This window comes from Gavialis gangeticus, unplaced genomic scaffold, assembly GCF_001723915.1.
Source record: "Gavialis gangeticus isolate Ggan-Ray unplaced genomic scaffold, GavGan_comp1, whole genome shotgun sequence".
NCBI lineage: Eukaryota > Metazoa > Chordata > Crocodylia > Gavialidae > Gavialis > Gavialis gangeticus.
This window is the reverse complement of record NW_017729025.1, coordinates 151,818,565-151,838,197: the sequence shown is the minus strand read 5'-3', so window position 1 is coordinate 151,838,197 and position 19,633 is coordinate 151,818,565. Positions and strand designations below refer to the sequence as shown.

Genomic DNA, 19,633 nt, shown 5'->3' with positions numbered 1-19,633 from the left:
CTTTGGAAAGATAGGCATGTTTTATATTGTCTCCATGCAAAGACTCCTTGTACAGACACAACATTCCCCATGTTTCATGAGCTAGATCTGATTTTCTACTATTTATCCAGCCCTCTATATGTATGCTGCTGCAAAGAACATAATGCATGCTGTGGTTCATAGACATACACAGAATCAGATTCTACCTGGGCTAAGAGAACAGTGTTGCATTTGGGGTCTAAACATGGCTGAGATCCTGAGGCTGCTTGGAGGAGGTGTGCTCTGTGTATTAGAGTACAGGGACAAGGAATCAGGACACCTTAGCCCAAATTCTGATCATGCTTACACTGGTGGAACGTGGCTGTTGTCAGTGGAGTTCCTCTGAATTTATTCTTGGTGTGAGAACATTTTCGTGCCTGTAGATTCTCTTTCTTAAGGGTCTACCACTGAGACTTTATGGGACCAATCGTGCATTACTATGCTCTCATTTATTCATAGGGATAACGCACGCACACTCACACATGCACACACAAGCCATCTAGGCTAGCTATTTATTATTTGTTGTGATATACTTTGTTGTTGTTATATGGATTTCAGTGGTGCCTATGGGGTCCTTTAAAGATCAGGGCTCTAATATGTTATGCATTGTACATATCCCTGCTCTGAAAAGCATATAATATTTTATAAAAGCAGACAAGGCAAACAAAGGAATGCGTGTTTACAGATGGAAAACTGAGATTCACAGGAATAAAGCTATTTTCATTTGCATCAGGAAGTCTGTGGCAGAGTCAAGAATCTAATCCAGAGCTGTTGAGTCCTACTGCAGTATCTTAACTGCAAAGCTATCCTCTTTCTCTGTCCCACTGTTGACTCTCTGAAAGAAAGTTGCTCTACGAGGATAAAACATCTACTAATATTGAAACAAAACACTGGTACGAGGAGGTGTGATCAGCTTCAGACCTTGCCTTCAGATTATTTTGGGGATATCATTGGCAAAGGAGTAAATAACTGGGCAAAACAACATTATGAATTTTTCAATTCAAAGAACAAATACTATTATCGTCAGTGATCTGGTAGAAGGTGTCATCTTTGATAAACAGGACCCAGCTCTCTCACACCACATGAAATCAATGCAGGCTTGTACTTATTTGCCAATATATCAAGCCACTGCAGCGGTCTTTCTGTTGCTCTTTTGTTTTAGTGATTAGTGTCTGCTATCACTGTGACAATTTGGGGGCCTTCTTGAAAGCAGTAAAGCTATCAAAAGCAGCTCCATTAGTGGTTTTGTTTTTGTTTTATTTCACGTTGTAGCAAGCTCTGAAAGCTGTCAGGAACTATCATCTCATCACTCTTCCGCCAGCTCCTTGGCACAAACAAGCAGAGGGAGAGAGAGAGAAAAAAAAAGAGGCAAAGAACAGCATAAATAACCGAGTAAAATTATCTGTAAATTGGATCTTCTTAGGCATCAAGAGGAAGAAATCAAAACAGACAGGCAGGCAGCAGAGAAACAACGACAACATTTTTACACTGGTTCCCATTGCTCCAAAATCACTAATGTGAATAAATGAGATCTGTCTCAATCCTGGGGTCTTTGGTTGAGAGAAACAGCACTGGTAGACTCAGAGACTGGTAAAGAAGGGCCTACTTCAAGTTACTCATCATTGGTCCATTTGGTCAATGGGGACTAGATACTAACTCTGCTGATGCCGACGGAAAGACTCCTAGGCCGTATCCAGAAGAGCGTGGATGTGCGGTATGTGGCATCACAGACCACTCTGTGGCACCACACACTCGGCATGCAGGCATGCACTACGCTGCTACCTTGCAGCATTTGGGGAGCAGGGGGATTGAACCTTGAGAGATTCTGAGGTCAAAAAGCCCCACTCCATAAAAAAGCAGGGGCAGCAGCAAGCGCTGCCCAAAAGCAGAGACTGGCCTGCCACAGCCACACTCCCTGAGCCCCCCAGGACCCCAGGTAAGGCTGCTAGGGCCAATATAGTTGCTGGCCTTGGCCTTCCCTACCACACCCAGCATAACCAGCTGAGTGCCAGAGTGCATGTGTGTTCTCCGGGGATAAGTAGCAGTGGCACAAGATGTGTCGCTGCTACTTGTCCCCGGGAAACAAACAGCTGCACTCGTCTAGACATGACCCTATTGACCTTGATAGACTTTGGCTTCCTTGAGCTTCTATTCAGGAAAATACTTAAACCTGTGCTTAAAAGTTTATTTCAAGGGATGTTTATAAAAGGGGACTTAAATGCGTCTTAAGTGCTTTGTGACATCCACACCTGAAAGAATAGTATGGTTGGGTCTGATTGGGAGTCCTTGCCACTCCAGGCAGAACTTAGTAGATGGTGATTTCAGTGTGGGGCCCTTAAGGAGGGAGTTGTAATTCAAGGAAAATGAACATAACTGAATTAAGACAGTATGGCCGCTGTTCTGTGTGATGCCATTTCCTGCTAGAAGCATTTCTGTGATCCCCTGGTGTGAGCCAGGGGGAATGAATTCGGCTTGCTTGCTGAAAGAGTCATTTCCCAAGACACTGGAATGCTGTGGGAAGCGTTTGTAGGCTGTCAGCCTTTGATCAATCAACTTAATGAACAGCTCCACCCTTCCCTTTGAAGACAATGGACCCAATCATCAGCTGGTATACATTGGTGATATGCCTATGCTAACAAACTGGCAAAAAGTTTTGAGCTGTGTGCTGCCAAATTGTAGTATTTACATAGACTGTTCTCTGTTTCTTCATGCAATCTTGTGAGATTGTACATGGCTGTTGGATCTGCAGTGATTGACCTTTTTTTGACAAACAAAAACAATATGCTAACAGCTAAACTTTGATGTTAGAAAGGCTCTGAGGCCCCTGTGGAATCAAATGCCAGTTTGAGGAGAGGAGGAGTACCCTCAGGAAACCTATTATCCTAAGGGAAATGGTATTTGGATGACTTCATATCTTAGAATATCCTTCATATCCTAAAAATTTAGCAGGTATTACAGAAGCCAGGATTGCAGCCTGTTTAAGAACAATTCTAGTTAGCGAGATGCAGCTCATATCCTACAGAATGTAGTTGGATGCATTTAGTATCAGACAAAGCAATTAAATAACAATGACAACGTTAAAGGAGCTGAAATACCTTGAGTTTTATTGGTGCCATCAAATTGCTTCATAAACACCACATGAAAGATGCTAGCTGAATGTTTTGCAAATGGATACCTCTGTTGCTCCTGGGCATCTGTACTTGGGAGGCTTAGCTGAAACATTTGTGTTGCCTTAGAGTGCCCAGTGTTCAGAGGTTGATGCTGAGACATAAGATAATGAAATTCAGAGGGAAAGAAAACAACTGCAAGATCTTAGCATTTATTTCCACTGCTAGTTGAGGATTTTTCCCAGGAGTGGGTTAGCTGATATTTTGACTAGTCCTAACTCCTGCTCTTTCATCTGGTCTGACTCCACTTTTCTTTGGATGTTGGTCTACAGTTGGATAGGTCTTAATTCTTAAAAAAAATTTTCTAGATGGCAAATTAGTGTTTCCTTTGCTCATAGGATCACAGGAAAGTAAGGCTGGAAGGGACCTCACAAAGTCATCTAGTCCAGTTCCCTGTTCAAGGCAGAATCATTCCTCATTAAACCATACCAGTAAAATATCTGTCTAACCTGCTCTTAAAAACTTCTAAGGATGGAGAATCCACAACTTCTCCAGGTAGCCTTTTCCAATGCTTAAGCACCTTCGTGTTCATAAGGTTCCTTCTAATATCCAGCCTAATTTCTTATGCTGGAGGTTGAAGCCATTGTTCACTTTCATTGCTTCTATTAATAGCTTTTCGAAGTCGACTCATCAGTTCTTGGAGATATGCCTATCAGGGCACTTTCAGCCCATTTGATCATTCTAATCACTAAATCACTAATTTGATTAGTCAAATTAGGCATTCTGAGAAACCTTGGTGATGCCAACATGTAGCAGGGTATCTTTGAGCTAGCATGAGTTAGTGTTCCTGGTGCTCGTCCAGGGCATGTCGCAGGAGACAGGACATAAGGAGCTCTCTGACTTAGATGAGTTCCATATAAGGGCCAGGGATGAATCCAGTTTTGGTACTTGTGATCCATTTCCTCTTTGTGACACCAATTCAATCCCAAAAGACTGGCATAAGGTATTGGTCACAACTCTTAAAGCTTCCTGCAAAAATAGGCTGACTGCTGCAAAGGGAACAGGTTAAACTATTGGAAAATACCTTTAAGTTTATGCATGCTCCCCTTTATTTCTGCTCTGAGCTCTGTGGCTTGCCTTGCCTTTTACAGGAATGGGGTGAAAGACAAAGGCATTGCAACAGTACAGGCCGTCCCAAACAACTGATGGGAGCAATAGGCACTTGAGAGATACATTTTACTTGGTTTTCCCTTCCCTGATCCATTTCCATGGTCTGGTTCCTGGGTTTTGTACTAGCTGTGTTTTTTTCCCCTTGTTTTGGTTAATAATATTCTTGTGTTCATCCATTTTATGCAGACAGTTAAGTGAAGTGCTCCTACATGTGACTTATTACTTTATGAATGCGATTTATTTCTTAGCATTTAATAATTTGAATAATGAAGTGCAATTATAAAGCTCCATAAAGATTGTTATTTTAAGAAGAATAATGAAAGAAAGAAACCTAAGTGATGCTCTGCTGTGACTCTTATAATGCAAAATTCCCCTTTGGTTTAATTCTATTTAATTGCTCAGCTTTACTTGAATTGTTACCATTCTGCAGGCTTTCTCTAAGTTGTAAGCAGCAGGCTAATAAATGTGTGCATTTTTAAAAAGCTCCCTTGTGGGACATAGCTATCAATTCTATTTCCCTACCCTTCCCATGATGGCTGCGCCTGCCTCTCAGTCAAGCCCTTCTTGGTATTGCAACTTGGGAACCATGTACTCTTCTATCTCTCTTTGTGCTTTCCTAGACTAGATAAGAAGTCTTTATATTCTCCTCAGAGAGCCAATCTGACAAACTGACTAAGCCACAGTATGGATGAGTGTTATTACCATTTGTAATACCAGAAAGATGGGGAATTCTCTTTCCTCTTATGGCCCCTTCCTGCTATAAACACTCATTCCTTGGATCAAGAGAATTTCTCTGACATAGGCACTCACTAGGACAGAAGTATGGTGTTCTGACACAAGTCTTTTATAAATGTGTATAAGGATTAGAAGATATGTCTAGGCAAAAGCATATGTGGATGTAGTGTAGAGGGTAAGGTGTATTCTGGACAGCTCTTGGAGATACCTAAATTGTGCCTGTATCATTGTAGCCCCCAACCAGACCACAATCCACCTTTGATTCCTGAACGTGTTTTTTGCTCCCTCAAGAACAAGAAAGGAAGTGACTGGTTTTGTGGTTAAGACAAAGAATTAGGACTCACTAGTTGAACCTGTGCCTCACTGTGGAAGATTAATTTGATTTTTAAATTTTTAATAACTTTTTGTCGTTATCATCATCATCTTCACTTCATGGTTTATGCATCATTGCCTCTTCCAACTTCAAAAGTTTTCAGTCCATCTTTTCCATCTGCTTGCTTTTCTTGTAGACTGTAATTGGAATTTTTGACATGGGTGAGCTACCTACCCCCCATGATCTGGCCTCTGAATCTGGTCTCTGGAATAAGAGATTTAAGTAATATAGATTTCTATGACTGACTTTGTCGCACACTCAGTGAGACCTCTGTTCTTGTGACTGTCTCTGTGCCCAAGTGTCCTATCTATCTGTAAAGCTTGGATAATAAAGGTGCCCTCCTCTACCCTTTGTTTGCTGAGGCTGAAAGCACTTTAGGCTTGGGATTATCTCATAGTGTGTATATATGCAGACCCTAGCCCAGTGGGACTGCTAGCGACCACTGGGATATAGAAAATGATGATAAGAATTGCCTGGATCCTATGACTGACCTTATTTGTTTCCTCCTGTTTTCTCAGCTTGGTGGTTGTGGGATCCTTGGAGTGGGCATCTGGCTGGCTGTTACCCAAGGAAACTTTGCTACCCTCTCCTCCTCCTTCCCATCCCTCTCGGCTGCCAACCTGCTTATCGTCACAGGGACTTTCGTGATGATCATCGGCTTTGTGGGCTGTATAGGTGCCATCAAAGAAAATAAGTGCCTCCTGCTGAGTGTGAGTATAAAACTACTGCCTAATCAGCAATGCTATCAGCTGTCTGAGTGTTGTTGCAATGCATGGAGAGCAATGTACAGTGTTTAAGCAGTGAATTGGTCAGTTTTGAGCAAAGAGGAGTGTGGGTAACCACCACCTTATTCTTGCCTGACTAAACCTGCTTCTATTACACTCTTCCACTGAGCATAAGAGACTCATGGAAAGGTTAATAGGGGTGGGGCTCCCTGGTACTCTTGGGAGCATGAGGGATTTATACAGATGGCTTTTGCAGCATGACCTTCAGTTCTTTATTCTTGTTCCCTCAGCTTTGACAGCTTCATCCTTCTGTGGCTACTTTGGTGGGGGTGGGTGATGTGATGGCCTAGGACAGGGATCAGTGGAGACGAGGGAGAACATTTTGAATTTAGCCTAAATGGGATTGACAGTGAAAAGATGAGATGTCAGCAGATAAAGGTCCCAGCATAATGACTGATCTTAAATGAAAGATTAGTAAGGGCTTTGTGATTTAGCATGTGTTACCAAAACTTACTTTGATGCCACTGCTACACTTGCTTTGTTGCAGCTGGTGCTGATTGTGATCAGTGTTGGGTGACTAATTCTAACAACCAGAAAGCCGGGCAGGATGGTACCTTAGCATGCCTGTAGACATGTAGGACATCTGCTGCAATGCGCTGTAATTACAGCGTGTCAGAGCAGACTCAATTCATCGACTCTGCTGGAGTGTGCTAATCAGCACGCTCCAGAAGCCTCCACGTCTTGTGTATTCAGTGTCCCTGCACTTCAAAATGGTAGCAGGGGTGCTTTAATTACGCTCAGTGAATGAGCTTTAGTTCAAATGCCCCTGTCGCCATTTTGAAGCATGGGAAGCTGAATACATGAGATGCTGAGGGCACTTTAATTAAAGTAGCTCCCAAGAGCTGCACTAATTAAAGTGCCCCCTCCCACCCTCTGGAGCACATGTAAAGACACCCTTAGAGGCTAACTGGTTCAGAGAGGCATAAACTTTTGCCAGCAACAATCTGTTTTGTCAAGTGCTAGGTCTGTTCTAATGGGATCAGCAAGGTGGTGCCATTATGAACTTGCTGTTTATTTATCCTGAAATGTAGAAGGTTCTTCACCTCAAAACTGGATTGAGGACAGTAAGGTTAAACTCAAAAGGGGGTAAAGCTTGGAATGGGTCTGAACTGATCCCCCAGCTATATTGTAGTATCTGTGCAGAAGCTGAAGAATGTAGGGGTCTAAGACGTGTGGCTACTAGCTCAGTTCAGCAGCAGTGTGGCCTGACACGGTTTCATATCTGTGGTTAAGCACCAGATTAAGTTCATTCCTGCATCAAGGGTAGGATGGATCTCAGTTCTTAGCTACTCTTGATCTACTGTGTTAGCACTGAGCTGAGGTTATGCTGTTAGGTTGTGTAGCAATAAGCTAGATTGATATTACTGCACATGATTCGATAGTGCAAGCCCTGTGTAGGTTGAGAAGATATTTTCTTTTCAGTCAAAAGGCACAGCTACAGTTAGTGAAAGCAGTCAGGGCAGTACCTCAATGAAAATCCTGTGGAACAGGCTTGTCCAACTAGTGGCCCACAGGCCATATGCAGCCTACAAGGGGTTAATCGCGGCCCCTGGTTTCTCACCCAGCCTCTGCTCCCCCAATTGCTTCAAGCTTCCACTTTCTCCAACTTTCCTGTCCTGTTGTGGCCCCAGAGGATGGGGGGGCTGCAGCCTGGGGTGCTGGAGTCACTATAGTGCACAGGGGGAGCTCATAGCCAGGAAGCTAAGGGTGAGTGAGCAGCAGCAGGGGCGGGGAGAGCATAAGATGCAGCCGTAGGGTGCCCAAGTATGCAGTGAGGAGGCACCCTGCACATAGTGCAGTGGCAGAGGTGCTTGGGTGCGTGGTGCAGCAGGGAGGCATACAATGCAATCAGGGGGCACCCAGGCATGTAGTCGAGGCGCGGTTCATGCAACTGCTGCTAGTGTGGCTTGAGGGGGAGGGGAGTGTGGTTCCTGGCAACTTAGAAGTTGGACAGCCCTGCTCTGGAAGAAACCTTACCTTTGGATCTTAATCCACCAAATCTCATTGCAGAAAATTGCCTGTATTTGTTGCCCTCAGGACATTATGCAGACTGCCAGTTCACTCAGGCTGGGATTTTTACAGGAGTAAAATGTTGTGCTTCTTTACTGAGGGACGCTCAAAAAATCATCCTAATTAGTTTTTAAAGTGGATTAGTTAAACTGCATTAAACCCTGGTTTAGATGTATTTAATCAGAATTTTAAAAAGGGTATTATTTATTTGACTTGCTTCATCTCCAGAGTAAATTCAGATCAATCAAATTAAGGCCATTTTAATTCTGAATTATTGTCCACACAGAGGTTCAATGCAGTTTAATTAATCCATTTAGATTTCATGCTTTAGATCAGTGGTTTTCAACCTTTTTTCATTTGCAGACCCCTAAACATTTTTGAATGGAGGCGTGGACCCCTTTGAATTGTAAATGTGAGTTCACATACTTCTGATTGACCATAGTCATCTTTTGCAGACCCCTTAGACATAGTCTGTGGACCCCCAGGGGTCCATGGACCACAGGCTGAAAACCACTGCTGTAGATAATCTTGATTAAATGAAGGCTGTTGTGTATATAAGCCATTAATTACCAACGTCTACTGAATGCCAATGAGATCTTGAGCTATCATACGTTACTTTAATATTGCTTCCCCAGGATTCAAAGGAGGGAAGGGGACTAAGGGCATTTTATGGGTCTATTTCTACTATTCTTATATGCACATTCCAGTTCAGGCCCCTGGTTTTGTTTGGCTTGTTTTGAAATAGTGCTTTTTAAATCATGGCTGATGACTGGAGAACTTGGAACCAGGTGCTTTGTATTATTCCCTCTCCTCTAGATAACTGAGTGCAATGCTGCTCATCCACACAGGTGCAGACACCAGACAAAATCACCCCTTCCTGATCCGGAAGTCCTTTTTCATAGTTGCATCCAACCCTGTATTCTGCCAAAGAGGGCTCCTGCTAGGATCTCTCTGGGTGTTGTAAAATTCTGGGTCCTCTGCCCCCAAGTATACAAAATGTGTTTTGGTTTATCTTCTCAATAGCTGGACCGATGCAACCTTTTACCAATAACTTTTTATTCAAATCAGCAGAGTACCAGGATGTGAATTCAGTAAAAGGAACACTTAAGAGTTGGCCTTCTTGTCTGCATCAGGTTTTTGTTTAGCACTCTGTGCAGGGATGGGTACTTAAACACCACTTAAAAATGAGCCTTATTTCTAGCCTCAACTTGGATTTCTATTAATTGTATGCCTGTGATTCCTGGAGATGGTCATTTCTGGATAGTAATGAGACATCATCACAGGAAGTGACTTTATATGTCCACATGTAGAGTCAGTGCCAACATTTTAGGAAGTAAACAACATAGTAGAACTTTTTTTTAATAGCATCTCTCATGCTAACTCTCTAAAAAATTGGGATGGGATTTCACTGGGAGTCTGAGAGATTTATGCATCCAGTTCCTGTTGAAGTTCAAAGAGATGTGAGCACCTACCATCCTTCATCTCTTTCCTTTAGAAATGCCAACCTTAAGAATTAGTAGCACTGGGGGAGGGGAAAGAGGTCTTAAGTGGGGTCCAATGAAAATGGTGCATTAATGGTGGTGGTTTAATAGTATAAATTGAAGACACTATTTGAGGAATATTGTCCCTTGCTATTGGACAATGTATTTAACCAACTTTTTTTCTAGTATTCAACCAGATCTAAGGCTCACATCAGTAAGAAGGCTTCTGCTGGACAAGTGTAGGAAGCAGGGTAAGCACCAGAGATAGTCAGAGTCTCTGAGGACAGCTGAAAGCAAGTCTCTGATGAGCTTCAAAGCATGGAAGTTACTAAATGAAAGCTCAAATAGCAAAGGAAAACAAGGGGGTAGTTTGAAGCAGAGGGTGGTGTCATCACAGAATACATCAGAAGCAAGTTCTGCCAGTGCTGAAATCTGCTGAGATAGGATTTGGGGAAGCTGTAAAGGAGAAGAGATGCTGTAATTAGAACCTGAGGATTATTTCCAAGAATGTTATAGTGGCATAGCTGGTTGGCAGATAACACATCCATTGAGAGATGCTGCTTCCACTCAGCAGAATGCCTGTGTATTTCTGGATAGTGTATTTCATTTACCCCCTTCTGTTCTCTCCTTACTACGGTATGGGAGAAAGATGAGATCATGAAATATTAACTGTTACTAGCAGTAAAGCTCTCCTGATACTAAAATCCACTTACCCTCCTGCTGCTTTAACCATAAAGTGCTCTCCTCTAAACTTTCATTGCCTTCCTCTCATCCTTCTCCATCAAGCTCCAGGACTTGGAATGTTTTTCAAGACCTCTCATAGCCACAGCTGTGGACAAGATGGGGATTATGCTGGGGAGTATGTGCATGGTGATCCCAAGTGGCACTGGGAACCGTTGTGGGTGCTACCTGCACTTCCTGTGGCTAGAATGGAGCAGCTACTTCCTTCACCTCTCTCCTGCTAGCTGCCTCTAAGCTTTCAGAGAATGGAGAGAACTCCAATAGTCCTGGGTAGAGGCTCTGAGCCCAGTCCCGTGAGTTCCCATACTGGTGTCCTAAAGTGAAAGAAAGGAGAGGAAACAGCTTGTAGGCACTGGGCAGAAAGTAGGGAAGGAGTAAGCAGGGATGCAGTCTTTGAATGCTTGAGGAAGCAAAAGTTGGAGTGGGTGGTGCAGGGAACCAGGAAAGTGGAGATACTAGGAATGTGGGAGCTACAAAGGGATGGAGTGGGGAGCTGGAGGTGGGGAGTGGAGGAGCAAGGGAAGAAATGCAGGGTGCTGGACCTGGTTGTGTGTTGAAGTTGAACCTGCATGGTGGTGGGCACGAAATGCTGTGCATCTGGGTGGGGGTTTAGAACTTGTCCCTCAAATGTACTAAAAAGGGGGAGTGGTAAGATCAGAGATGTGTGTCAGGGGGAAGTGATTGAAGTATAGGGGGAGTGAGCAGTAGAGAAGAGAAACAGTGATAGTGGAGAAGAGGCATATCTAATCTGTTTGTATTATCCTCTATGTTGGGCTAGAGTGGGAGCATATGACCCCGGGGATTCAGTTGGTCAGAGCCAGACTGTGACCTCCTTAGTGCAAGGACCCTGTGTTTTTCTGTATAAATAATAATAATTGCCTGAGTCTGGCAGGGAAGAGGGGAGGGGAAGTCCTTTAAATAGCTGGGGAGAGAGGGAGCAGACAGGCATAAGCAGGAATGAAACGCATTATCACAAGTAGGTTCTGCATGGCAGGGTACTGTAGTCATGAACCATTCATGCTAATATGCTGAGCCAGATTCCTGTGCTGGTCTAAAGCAACATCACTTCACTGACTCCAGTGGGGCAATTTTAATTTATACCAGCAGTGAATCCAGCCCATTTTCTTCGTTCGTTGTCTTCATCAGTCCTTGTCACTACTTCAGTGGTCTCAGGGAAAAAACAGACCCATTCATAAGATTCTTCTGCACTATGAAAACTTAAAATAAAGTGTGAACAGCATTTTAGGTGAATTCAAGGAACTTTAAGGAAATGGCTGTGCACATTTGGTGTTGATAGGAGTGAAGGCAGGAGAGAGGAGCTGGGTAGAGGCAGGAAACAGAACAAGAGCAGGGAAAAAAAGGCTAGGATATAGCCAGAGACCAGGCACAGCTGTGGTTCTGTAAAGCATTCAACAACCAGAGTTCAGCTGGAAGGACTGGGTTTACAACAGATGTAGGCAACCCCTGGCATGGATGCCAGAACATGGCACGTGAAGGATTTTTGGTTGGCAAGCGAGCCTTGGGGTGGATTGTGGGGAAGGGATGTGCTGCCAGAACAAGGATCAGGCCCCTCACAGCTCCCCCCTGCCATCTGTCCCTGGCATGCCAACATCTTACAAGTCGAGTTTGTGAGTGTTTTTGGCACTCGGCCAGAAAACATTGTCAACCTGGTATATAACTAGGGTCTGATTTAAATCGTGGGTTCAGCTCGCAGCACAGCAGCACCTTTAATCTAGGAGTTCCCCCCATGTGCTCCCTCACTGATTGGCAGTGGAGCTCCACTGGCCCCTCCTCTTGCTCCTGGTAACTGGGAGGTGAAAACTGTGGTTTAAATATGCTGCGATTTTTGCCTCCCATCACTTTCTGCTTACTGAGCAGGAGGCAAAACCTGTGGCATATTTAAAACTGTGATTTTTGCCTCCTGGCCATCAGGAGTGAGCTGCAGGGCCAGTGGGGCTCCTCTGCGAGTCAGCAGCAGGGCACACGCAAGGGGAACTCCAAGATTAAAAGAGTCACCACACCACAAGCTGGCCCTGCAATTTAAACTAGGCCCTGTTTATAACGCATCTTGGATGCATGCAGCAAATAGGACTAGGGTTAGACATTACACATAAACCAGTTTAAGTGTTCAGAAATTGGTTTAAACCTGTAAGAGAGCAGATGTTCAGTGCACATAAACCAGTTTGAAAATGGCTGAAACCAGTTTGAGATAAACCTGGATGAATGTAGTATCAGACTTAACTGATTTGGGTCAAACCAGTTTATGCAAAGTCTGTCCCAGACCTCTTGCTGGTTTGAGTTAAACCAGAGACTGCCAGCATCCTGGCATGCTCTCTGGGCTGGGCAGGGCCGTCTGCTCTGCAGCAGGGCTGGCCTTTCCCCTCTGCTCCCTGCCTGCAGCTCCAGAGACTATGGGATGCTCCCCACTTCCCCCTGTTAAGCAGGAATTCCCCCCTCCTCTCTGCCTTGTAGAGAGGTGCCTGTGTATTAACTAGCAGACCACATGCTGGCTACAGTCTGTGCTGAATCAACAGGTAGAATCATGAGGTAGCTGGTAATGCCCCTCTGTTGTTTTCTTGATGGGGTGATAAACACTGAATTAGGGATGATAAACACTGTGTTATCAATTCCCTGCTGGGCTAATTAGAGTGTCCTTCCCGGGCCTGGCCACCTCCCCCCCCCCAGCTCAGTGCTATGGAAGGGAAGGAAGGGCTGCTGTAGCTTCCTGTACCACTGCAAGCATGTGCCTGCATTTCTGGGATGTCTGTCTGGTTACAAAACTGATTTAGCCTAGCCCAGTTAGACTAACCTGCAAAGACTGAATCAATTCAGGCACAGGATTTTTGAATGGCTGTCCCTAGCCTAGAGGGATTGGTTGCAGTTGAACTCACTCGAGACAGCTCTCAGCAGGCCCTAAGCTGAGTGCAGGCCCTTAGCCCTAACATGTCTGTGCTGGAGTTTCCTAACTTCCAGTAGGATTCATGACTATAGAAACCACTACCCCAAATGTAGTTTTCCTTGTAAGAGTAGGCAGTGGGCTACTGAATCTGGCCTTGGCACATTTGTGTTGGAATGCTCTAATATTAACCCTCTTCCATCTTTCTCTGATAACATAACAAAAGGAATATCCTTCAACATTCCCAGGGCCATCTCTGGTGTCCACATTGACTGCAGCCAGTCAGAACAGTGGGACTTTCACCCATATCTGTTTGCCTGCTGGCACCTAATTGAACTGCTCCACCTAAGATTCATCTGTGGCACAGGCAGTCCTGGTGTCCCTCCACCCTTCAGTCATCTCCCATTAAATTAGTTGCATATTGTGGTTCCACTGAGTAAATTCCACTGAATGCGCACTGTGTTTACACTCATATGACTGCCTTACTACACTGCTTGTGCAACAGGTTGTATGATCACCAAGTTATTTTGCTATGGGGAAGAGACAGCTTCCTAGTGTGTGCCCACTCAGCAGCTTGCTTTTTTGTTCCCTGGTTCCAGTTGTTGACTTCTGCAGTCAGTGCACTACCACTTTATTTCTAAAATGGTCAATGATATGTGGAATCAGTCCTCAGGGGTTGGTTTGGGGCTGCTCCTCCCACAGCTTAGATTGAGCCAACTCATCACTATAAGGAGTACACTTAAGCTGCACTTCTGGGTCTCTTGTTGTGGCCACTTTTTTCTGGGTCTGCAGTCCAACCAAAACCTGGTGTCTGCAAGAGCTTCTAGTTATTTCCTTTTGGTGGACACATCCCCTTAGGTCTCAAGGTATTAACCAAGATAGTAGATCCAGGGAGCATGGCTTTATATACAGTAGCTCATAAGCAACATTTTTGGTTCCCGATCATTTCCCCATATTCATGTTAGGCTACCAAACAGAAGTGTGGATGGGACAAACATGTTAGTAAGATCTTCAGCTTGCTTCACATTGGCAGAAAAGCCTGTCCCCTTTTTGTGACTTTTCCTGGGTATTGAAATGCTGGAAGCAATGTCCTGCTAACCTTATGACAGCAGTAAACTCTTGATTAGTATTAATTTCTCTTTAATATCTATAGGGACCTACCTAAATCATGGTTTATGGTGTGTATAATCAAAAAGCATGGTGTGTGTAATCAAACAGGTTCTTTAGTCTACCTGTTCTCCCATCACAATTAAGTCACTGTACACAATGGCAATGTAGGTTATTTGTGTTGGGTCTGATCCAGAAAACCTACTGAGGTAATTGCTATGAGAATCTTTCCATTTTCTTCAATGTGCCTTGGATAGACCCTTAGTTACTGCCATGAAATTCCTAGAGATGCGGTTTCATCCATAGAGAGTTAGTGAAATATATAGTCTTTTTGTGCTCTTTGTTTTCTTCCACTCCCCCACCCCATCACCATTTCTGACAATATATACTTCTCAGGCATTGTACTCCCATGTCAGGTACACTACTAGTCTTTGCTTTTGTCACCAAGAGGAAGAATGTCCCAGTCATCAGACCACTCACTTGGGCTGTAAAAAAGCAGAACTTCATTTCTGTCTCTCCACAAGGCACCCTGTGTGACCTTGGGCAAGTCATTTAGGCCTAGATTCCCAACAATATTTAAGGTTCCTTCCTCTGATACTGGTTTCTATCAGTGCCAGTTAGGCTTAGACCAGGGGTCAGCAATCCTTAGCATGTGTGCCAGTGTGGTATGTGGAGACATTTTGCTTGACAGGCCAGCCCTTAGGGTGGATGATGGGGGAGCTGCAAGGGGCCTGATCCTTGTTGTGGTAGCACAGCCCTGGCCTCTTCCCCGCCATCTGCTCCAAGGCACATGTGCACCCACCACCAGCAGCAAGCTGGATTGGGGTTCTGTGGATTCTGGTGCAGCTGCTTATAGCCTCCCTGCCACTTGTTGCAAGCAGCTTGGGCTCCATGGTGGGTGGCAGGGGCAAGCACAGAGCCCAGGCTGGCTGTGGCAGGCAGACAGAAGGCTGCAAGTAGCTGCACCAGGGTCCACAGAGCCCTGACCCAGCTCATTGCCACAGTGCAAGCACATGCACCTCAGGGTGGATGGTGGGGAAGGGGCTGAGGCTGTGCTGCCACAACAGGGATCAGGCCCCTCCCTGGCACACCAAAATCTTACAAGTAGATGCTGCGGCTCTTTTGGCACTCTACACAAAAACATTGCCAACTCCTGACTTAGACTGTCAAAGTTATTGATGGACCATAGTCTCTGTGTCTCATCTGCAAAAGGAATATAACTGAACTTCTCTACCTCACAAGGGTTTTGTCAGGATAAATACAGAGATGCTCAGATGCTGTGGGGCTTAGAGCCAAATATAAAGACTAACCTCAGTTTTCCAGGTGCTGGGGTGTACAACATATAAAAGGTCAAATGAGGGGAGGTTTTCTTTCCTTGCTAAATATTTGAACAGGTCTTAGTCAGAACCAACCAAGCACAGCATTCTCAGATACATCACCTCCACTTCCTTCCCTCAGATGGAATAATTATTCTGCTCTTGCTCTACAACGATAATCCTTCCTCATTGCCTTAAGCAAAAATGGTATTGGCTCTGTTTAGGCCTAAAAGTAAGATGGAGAGGTAAGAAAGTAATTTCTCTTCACTTCCTTGTGTGGAGCACAACATTGGTGAGGAGGAACCAGTGGGAGCTGAGGATATGGGGCAAGCACACAAGAGAAGGGGCTGAACCCAGTGGGAAGAGGTGGTTTTGTTTCCCTAACCTATGTGCAAGCGTCATTCCCAGGGACTCAGGGGATGGAAACAGACATAACCTGATACTGAGGATGCATACGCAGCACCTCTTAAAAGCCTAAATTATGTCTAGAAGCAGATACCTGATGTACAACTGTAATAGGCATCAAATGTGCATATTAAATAACTGATCCAGCTTCCCTAGTGAGAAGCCAAGGGGCAACGAAAAAGGAGTCTAGCAAATGTGAAACTTCTATTATCTGCCATTGCTTTTTGTGAAAACTTAAAAGTTGGCAAATGCAGAAGAACTTGCTGTTGGACAACTGCAGACAGCAGGCGGCACTTTCTATTTGGATGAGAGAGTCTGTATTTGGTTGCTTTAAATGTTCCAGGATTAGTTTGTGTCTGTGTACACAGGCACTTGGCTAGTAGCTTGCAGTGACAGACTCAATTTGCTACAGCCAAAATTGAATGTGGAAGTGACATTTTTTTCTGAAAACCCAAAAATCTTTTTGGAGTTGAACATAATAAAAGAAAAGCTGAAAGAAAACCAAATAACTTAAATCCAAGTCAAACATTTAAAATTTCTAAAATCAGCTAGCATCAGAATTTTCTAATTGTGAGTGGTCATCCCAACCAAAACATCTACATTGCTACTTTTGTAACCAGCCTTTTTAATAAGGAAGGTTTATTTCTTCTGATAGTTCTGATGGGTCTGACAGAAGAGAACAAGAAGAAATGTCACCACAGAGGCTTTTCTATATGTAGATATGGTTATATCATTGAGCAATAACAACTTGATGCAATTACAGGGGCTGAACAGAGGAAGAAACTTTTGAGCACCGCTGCTCTGAGAGATCCTACTAATTGTCAAATAATTGATGACAGAGTTTATGGTGTTTGGCATGTCCAAATAAATCCTGAGCATTTTCCTTTGGATAGTAATGGAAGAAAATGGTCAACTTTTAATTTTCCATGCCAGCTTTGAAATGGAGAACAAATAAAGCAAGAATGGCTTCTCTATTCCCCTTTGACTGGTTCTGTTGTCTTTGTTGCAGGTTGTTTGACTTCACCGATTTTGCTTTAGCCAGGAACAGTGTTTGAAACTGGTGAAATATGTCAGATCAGCAGACCATGTCAACAGCCATCATTTGTGGAGAGACTTCAAATTAGACTGAAATGAGAGTGTGTGATTGATAAAGAAAGCTGGCACCACATAAGTTCTCTGATACAACTTTGGCAAGTTGCTTAAAAAAGGCTGCATGGGATAGAAAAAACACCTCCCTGCAGGGATTGGTGGGCAAGATCTGTTTATCCCACAATGGGGGGGAAACTTTAGAAATTGTCGGGATTTCTTGGAAAATCTGAACCTGTGATAAGAGAATAACTCTTACAAAATTATAGAATAACTTACAAAATTTTAAGAAAAACTCTTACAAATTACCTTAAAGGTATTTGTGATCATTAGCTAGGCAACACTTTTCAAAACAGAAGCTCTCCTTGAACAGTTAAAATAAGAGGGAATCTTGCTCAGTGATTTGAAAGCTCCACATTATGACAGGATGGCAGATGAAAAAGACTAACGCAGTGAAGAGAATTTGGGACCCTAAGAGACCTTTTTTTTTTTTTTTGGTCCTATTCAGCTCACCTTCTTTGAATCTTGTACTTGATGCTGCAGCACGTGGCTATGCTAACAGTGTGGTATTTTTTCACATGGTTCAAAGTGTTTCTGCTTTTCTGCAGCCTCACTATATTACTTGGATACAAGGCACCAACATGTAACCATTTGACATGTAGCGTGTTTCTAAAACTCTTAAGTGGAATGTTATAAGAAACCTGAATTGATATGAGCCATGTGTTCTATGATCCACATCTTCTAAGTCTATAATGGTTCAGTTTCAATTTTCCATGATTCAAACTTAAAGGAACCCACAGGAATCAAATATGAAAGTGATGCCAAATCACTGGCCCACAGAATCTGCACCCGTACATTCTTGTGCAGTGGGGTATTTCGGCATAGTCCACTTTATGAAGTCAACACTGCAAGTAAAATGTTTCAGGAAACTGAAGTGGTTCTCAAACAAATTATGCATCAAGCTAAAAGGGTTCAAGTATTTCCTTAGAAGCTACTACTCCAGTAAGAGATGTGCAAGTGACCTGACTGATGTTAAGGATCTGTCTGATGAGTTGAAAATCAAAGTTAGTTTCCCATAAGAAAAACAATTCAGCGCAGAAACCCAGAGAGAGATTTGATTATGAGGCTAGAGGTAGACTAACTAAAGCTGAAAAAAACTATGAAGTCAGTTTTTCTTGTCATATGGTCACTCGAAGAAACAGTTTTACAGCTTGAGCATGGCAAATTGTGTAAGATGGTTTTCTTTTTCTTTTCATATTTCCAACACATGGAGGTTGCCTGGCAAAAAAAGTACAACAGTCATGCATTATTTTAACAAAACATTAGCAGATGGAAGGCCTGTTGAAGAGACATCTCTTGACAGAAATGCCCAGGACCTTTGTAATGATCTTCAAGTCTTTGGCAGGCAGCTAATGCTTGGAACATGCCCAAAAGCCACATTTGTAGTTTCTCGGCAAAAAATAAGCTATTGTCCTTGCTTCCAGATGTATCTGCCATGACAGGATTCTATTAACCTTGCCTGCATCTGTCACAAGACACAAATGCATTATTTTTAAAATTTAAGCTTATGAAGATAAATTTATAACGGTTTGTGGGGTGGCTCAGTCTTAGTAGTTAGCTCTTGCTTTAATTTCATTTGGAAGCTAAATTTCAGGGAGTGTTTATCTGACATATGCCTGCCATAAGTTTTCATGTGTTAAAGCAAGAAAAGTGACATTCTCTAAAGATGCTAGTGCCTAGTCCCAAATCCTTGTGGGTTTTTTTGTTTTTAATAAAAGGTTTAAAAGCCTGGTTTTCACATTTTTCATTTTGCTTCATGCTTGAATTCTCATCAGTGATCAAGAGTGATATGTCTAATTCTCTGAATAGTCATTGGGAGGTTAGCAATTTAACAGGGGAGGGCAAAAAAGAATAACCTTATCTTCCTTAAAACACGGGCAAACATTAGCAGTGCATGTGTGTATGTGTGTGCATATGTGCGTACCTGCCCATGCATGAATATCAATAGTTGCTCTCTGCTAAACATATTTTTACTTGGTCGGTTCTGGTCATCCTGCAGTGGCTAGCCTACCAGTTGGTGACAGGTAATAAAGTTTCTCCCTTAAAAGACAGATCTTTAGCAGTTATCCTAAGGAGTTGAATTGTCTACATGCTGTCAATGCCTTCCAGGTCTGTGGCTAGCAGGAATCTATGATACCTGATGGTATGCAGCCATGAAGTAATTCTACCACCCTAATACAGTTGTGGTTTTTGAATAACTACAGATTATATCATTTAATATGTGCATTACAAGTGTGCTGAATAACATCAGAACTGTAGTGCATGAGATTCCATGCCAGATCATAGTGAGAGACAGCCCTGGTCTGTGCAGCTTGCTATCTAAATAGCTAAGACAAATGGGAA

At 43.4% G+C, this 19,633-nt stretch overlaps 1 protein-coding gene across 1 annotated transcript in view; it reads left to right on the top strand.

Annotated features, from left to right (window-relative positions):
- TSPAN4 (tetraspanin 4) overlaps positions 1–19,633 on the top strand; it is a 497,083-nt gene that overhangs the window by 304,237 nt on the left and 173,213 nt on the right. The window contains exon 2 of the mRNA XM_019519772.1: positions 5,922–6,113. Within this exon, the coding sequence (XP_019375317.1) occupies positions 5,922–6,113 (192 nt within the window). The remainder of the gene's footprint in view (positions 1–5,921; positions 6,114–19,633) is intronic.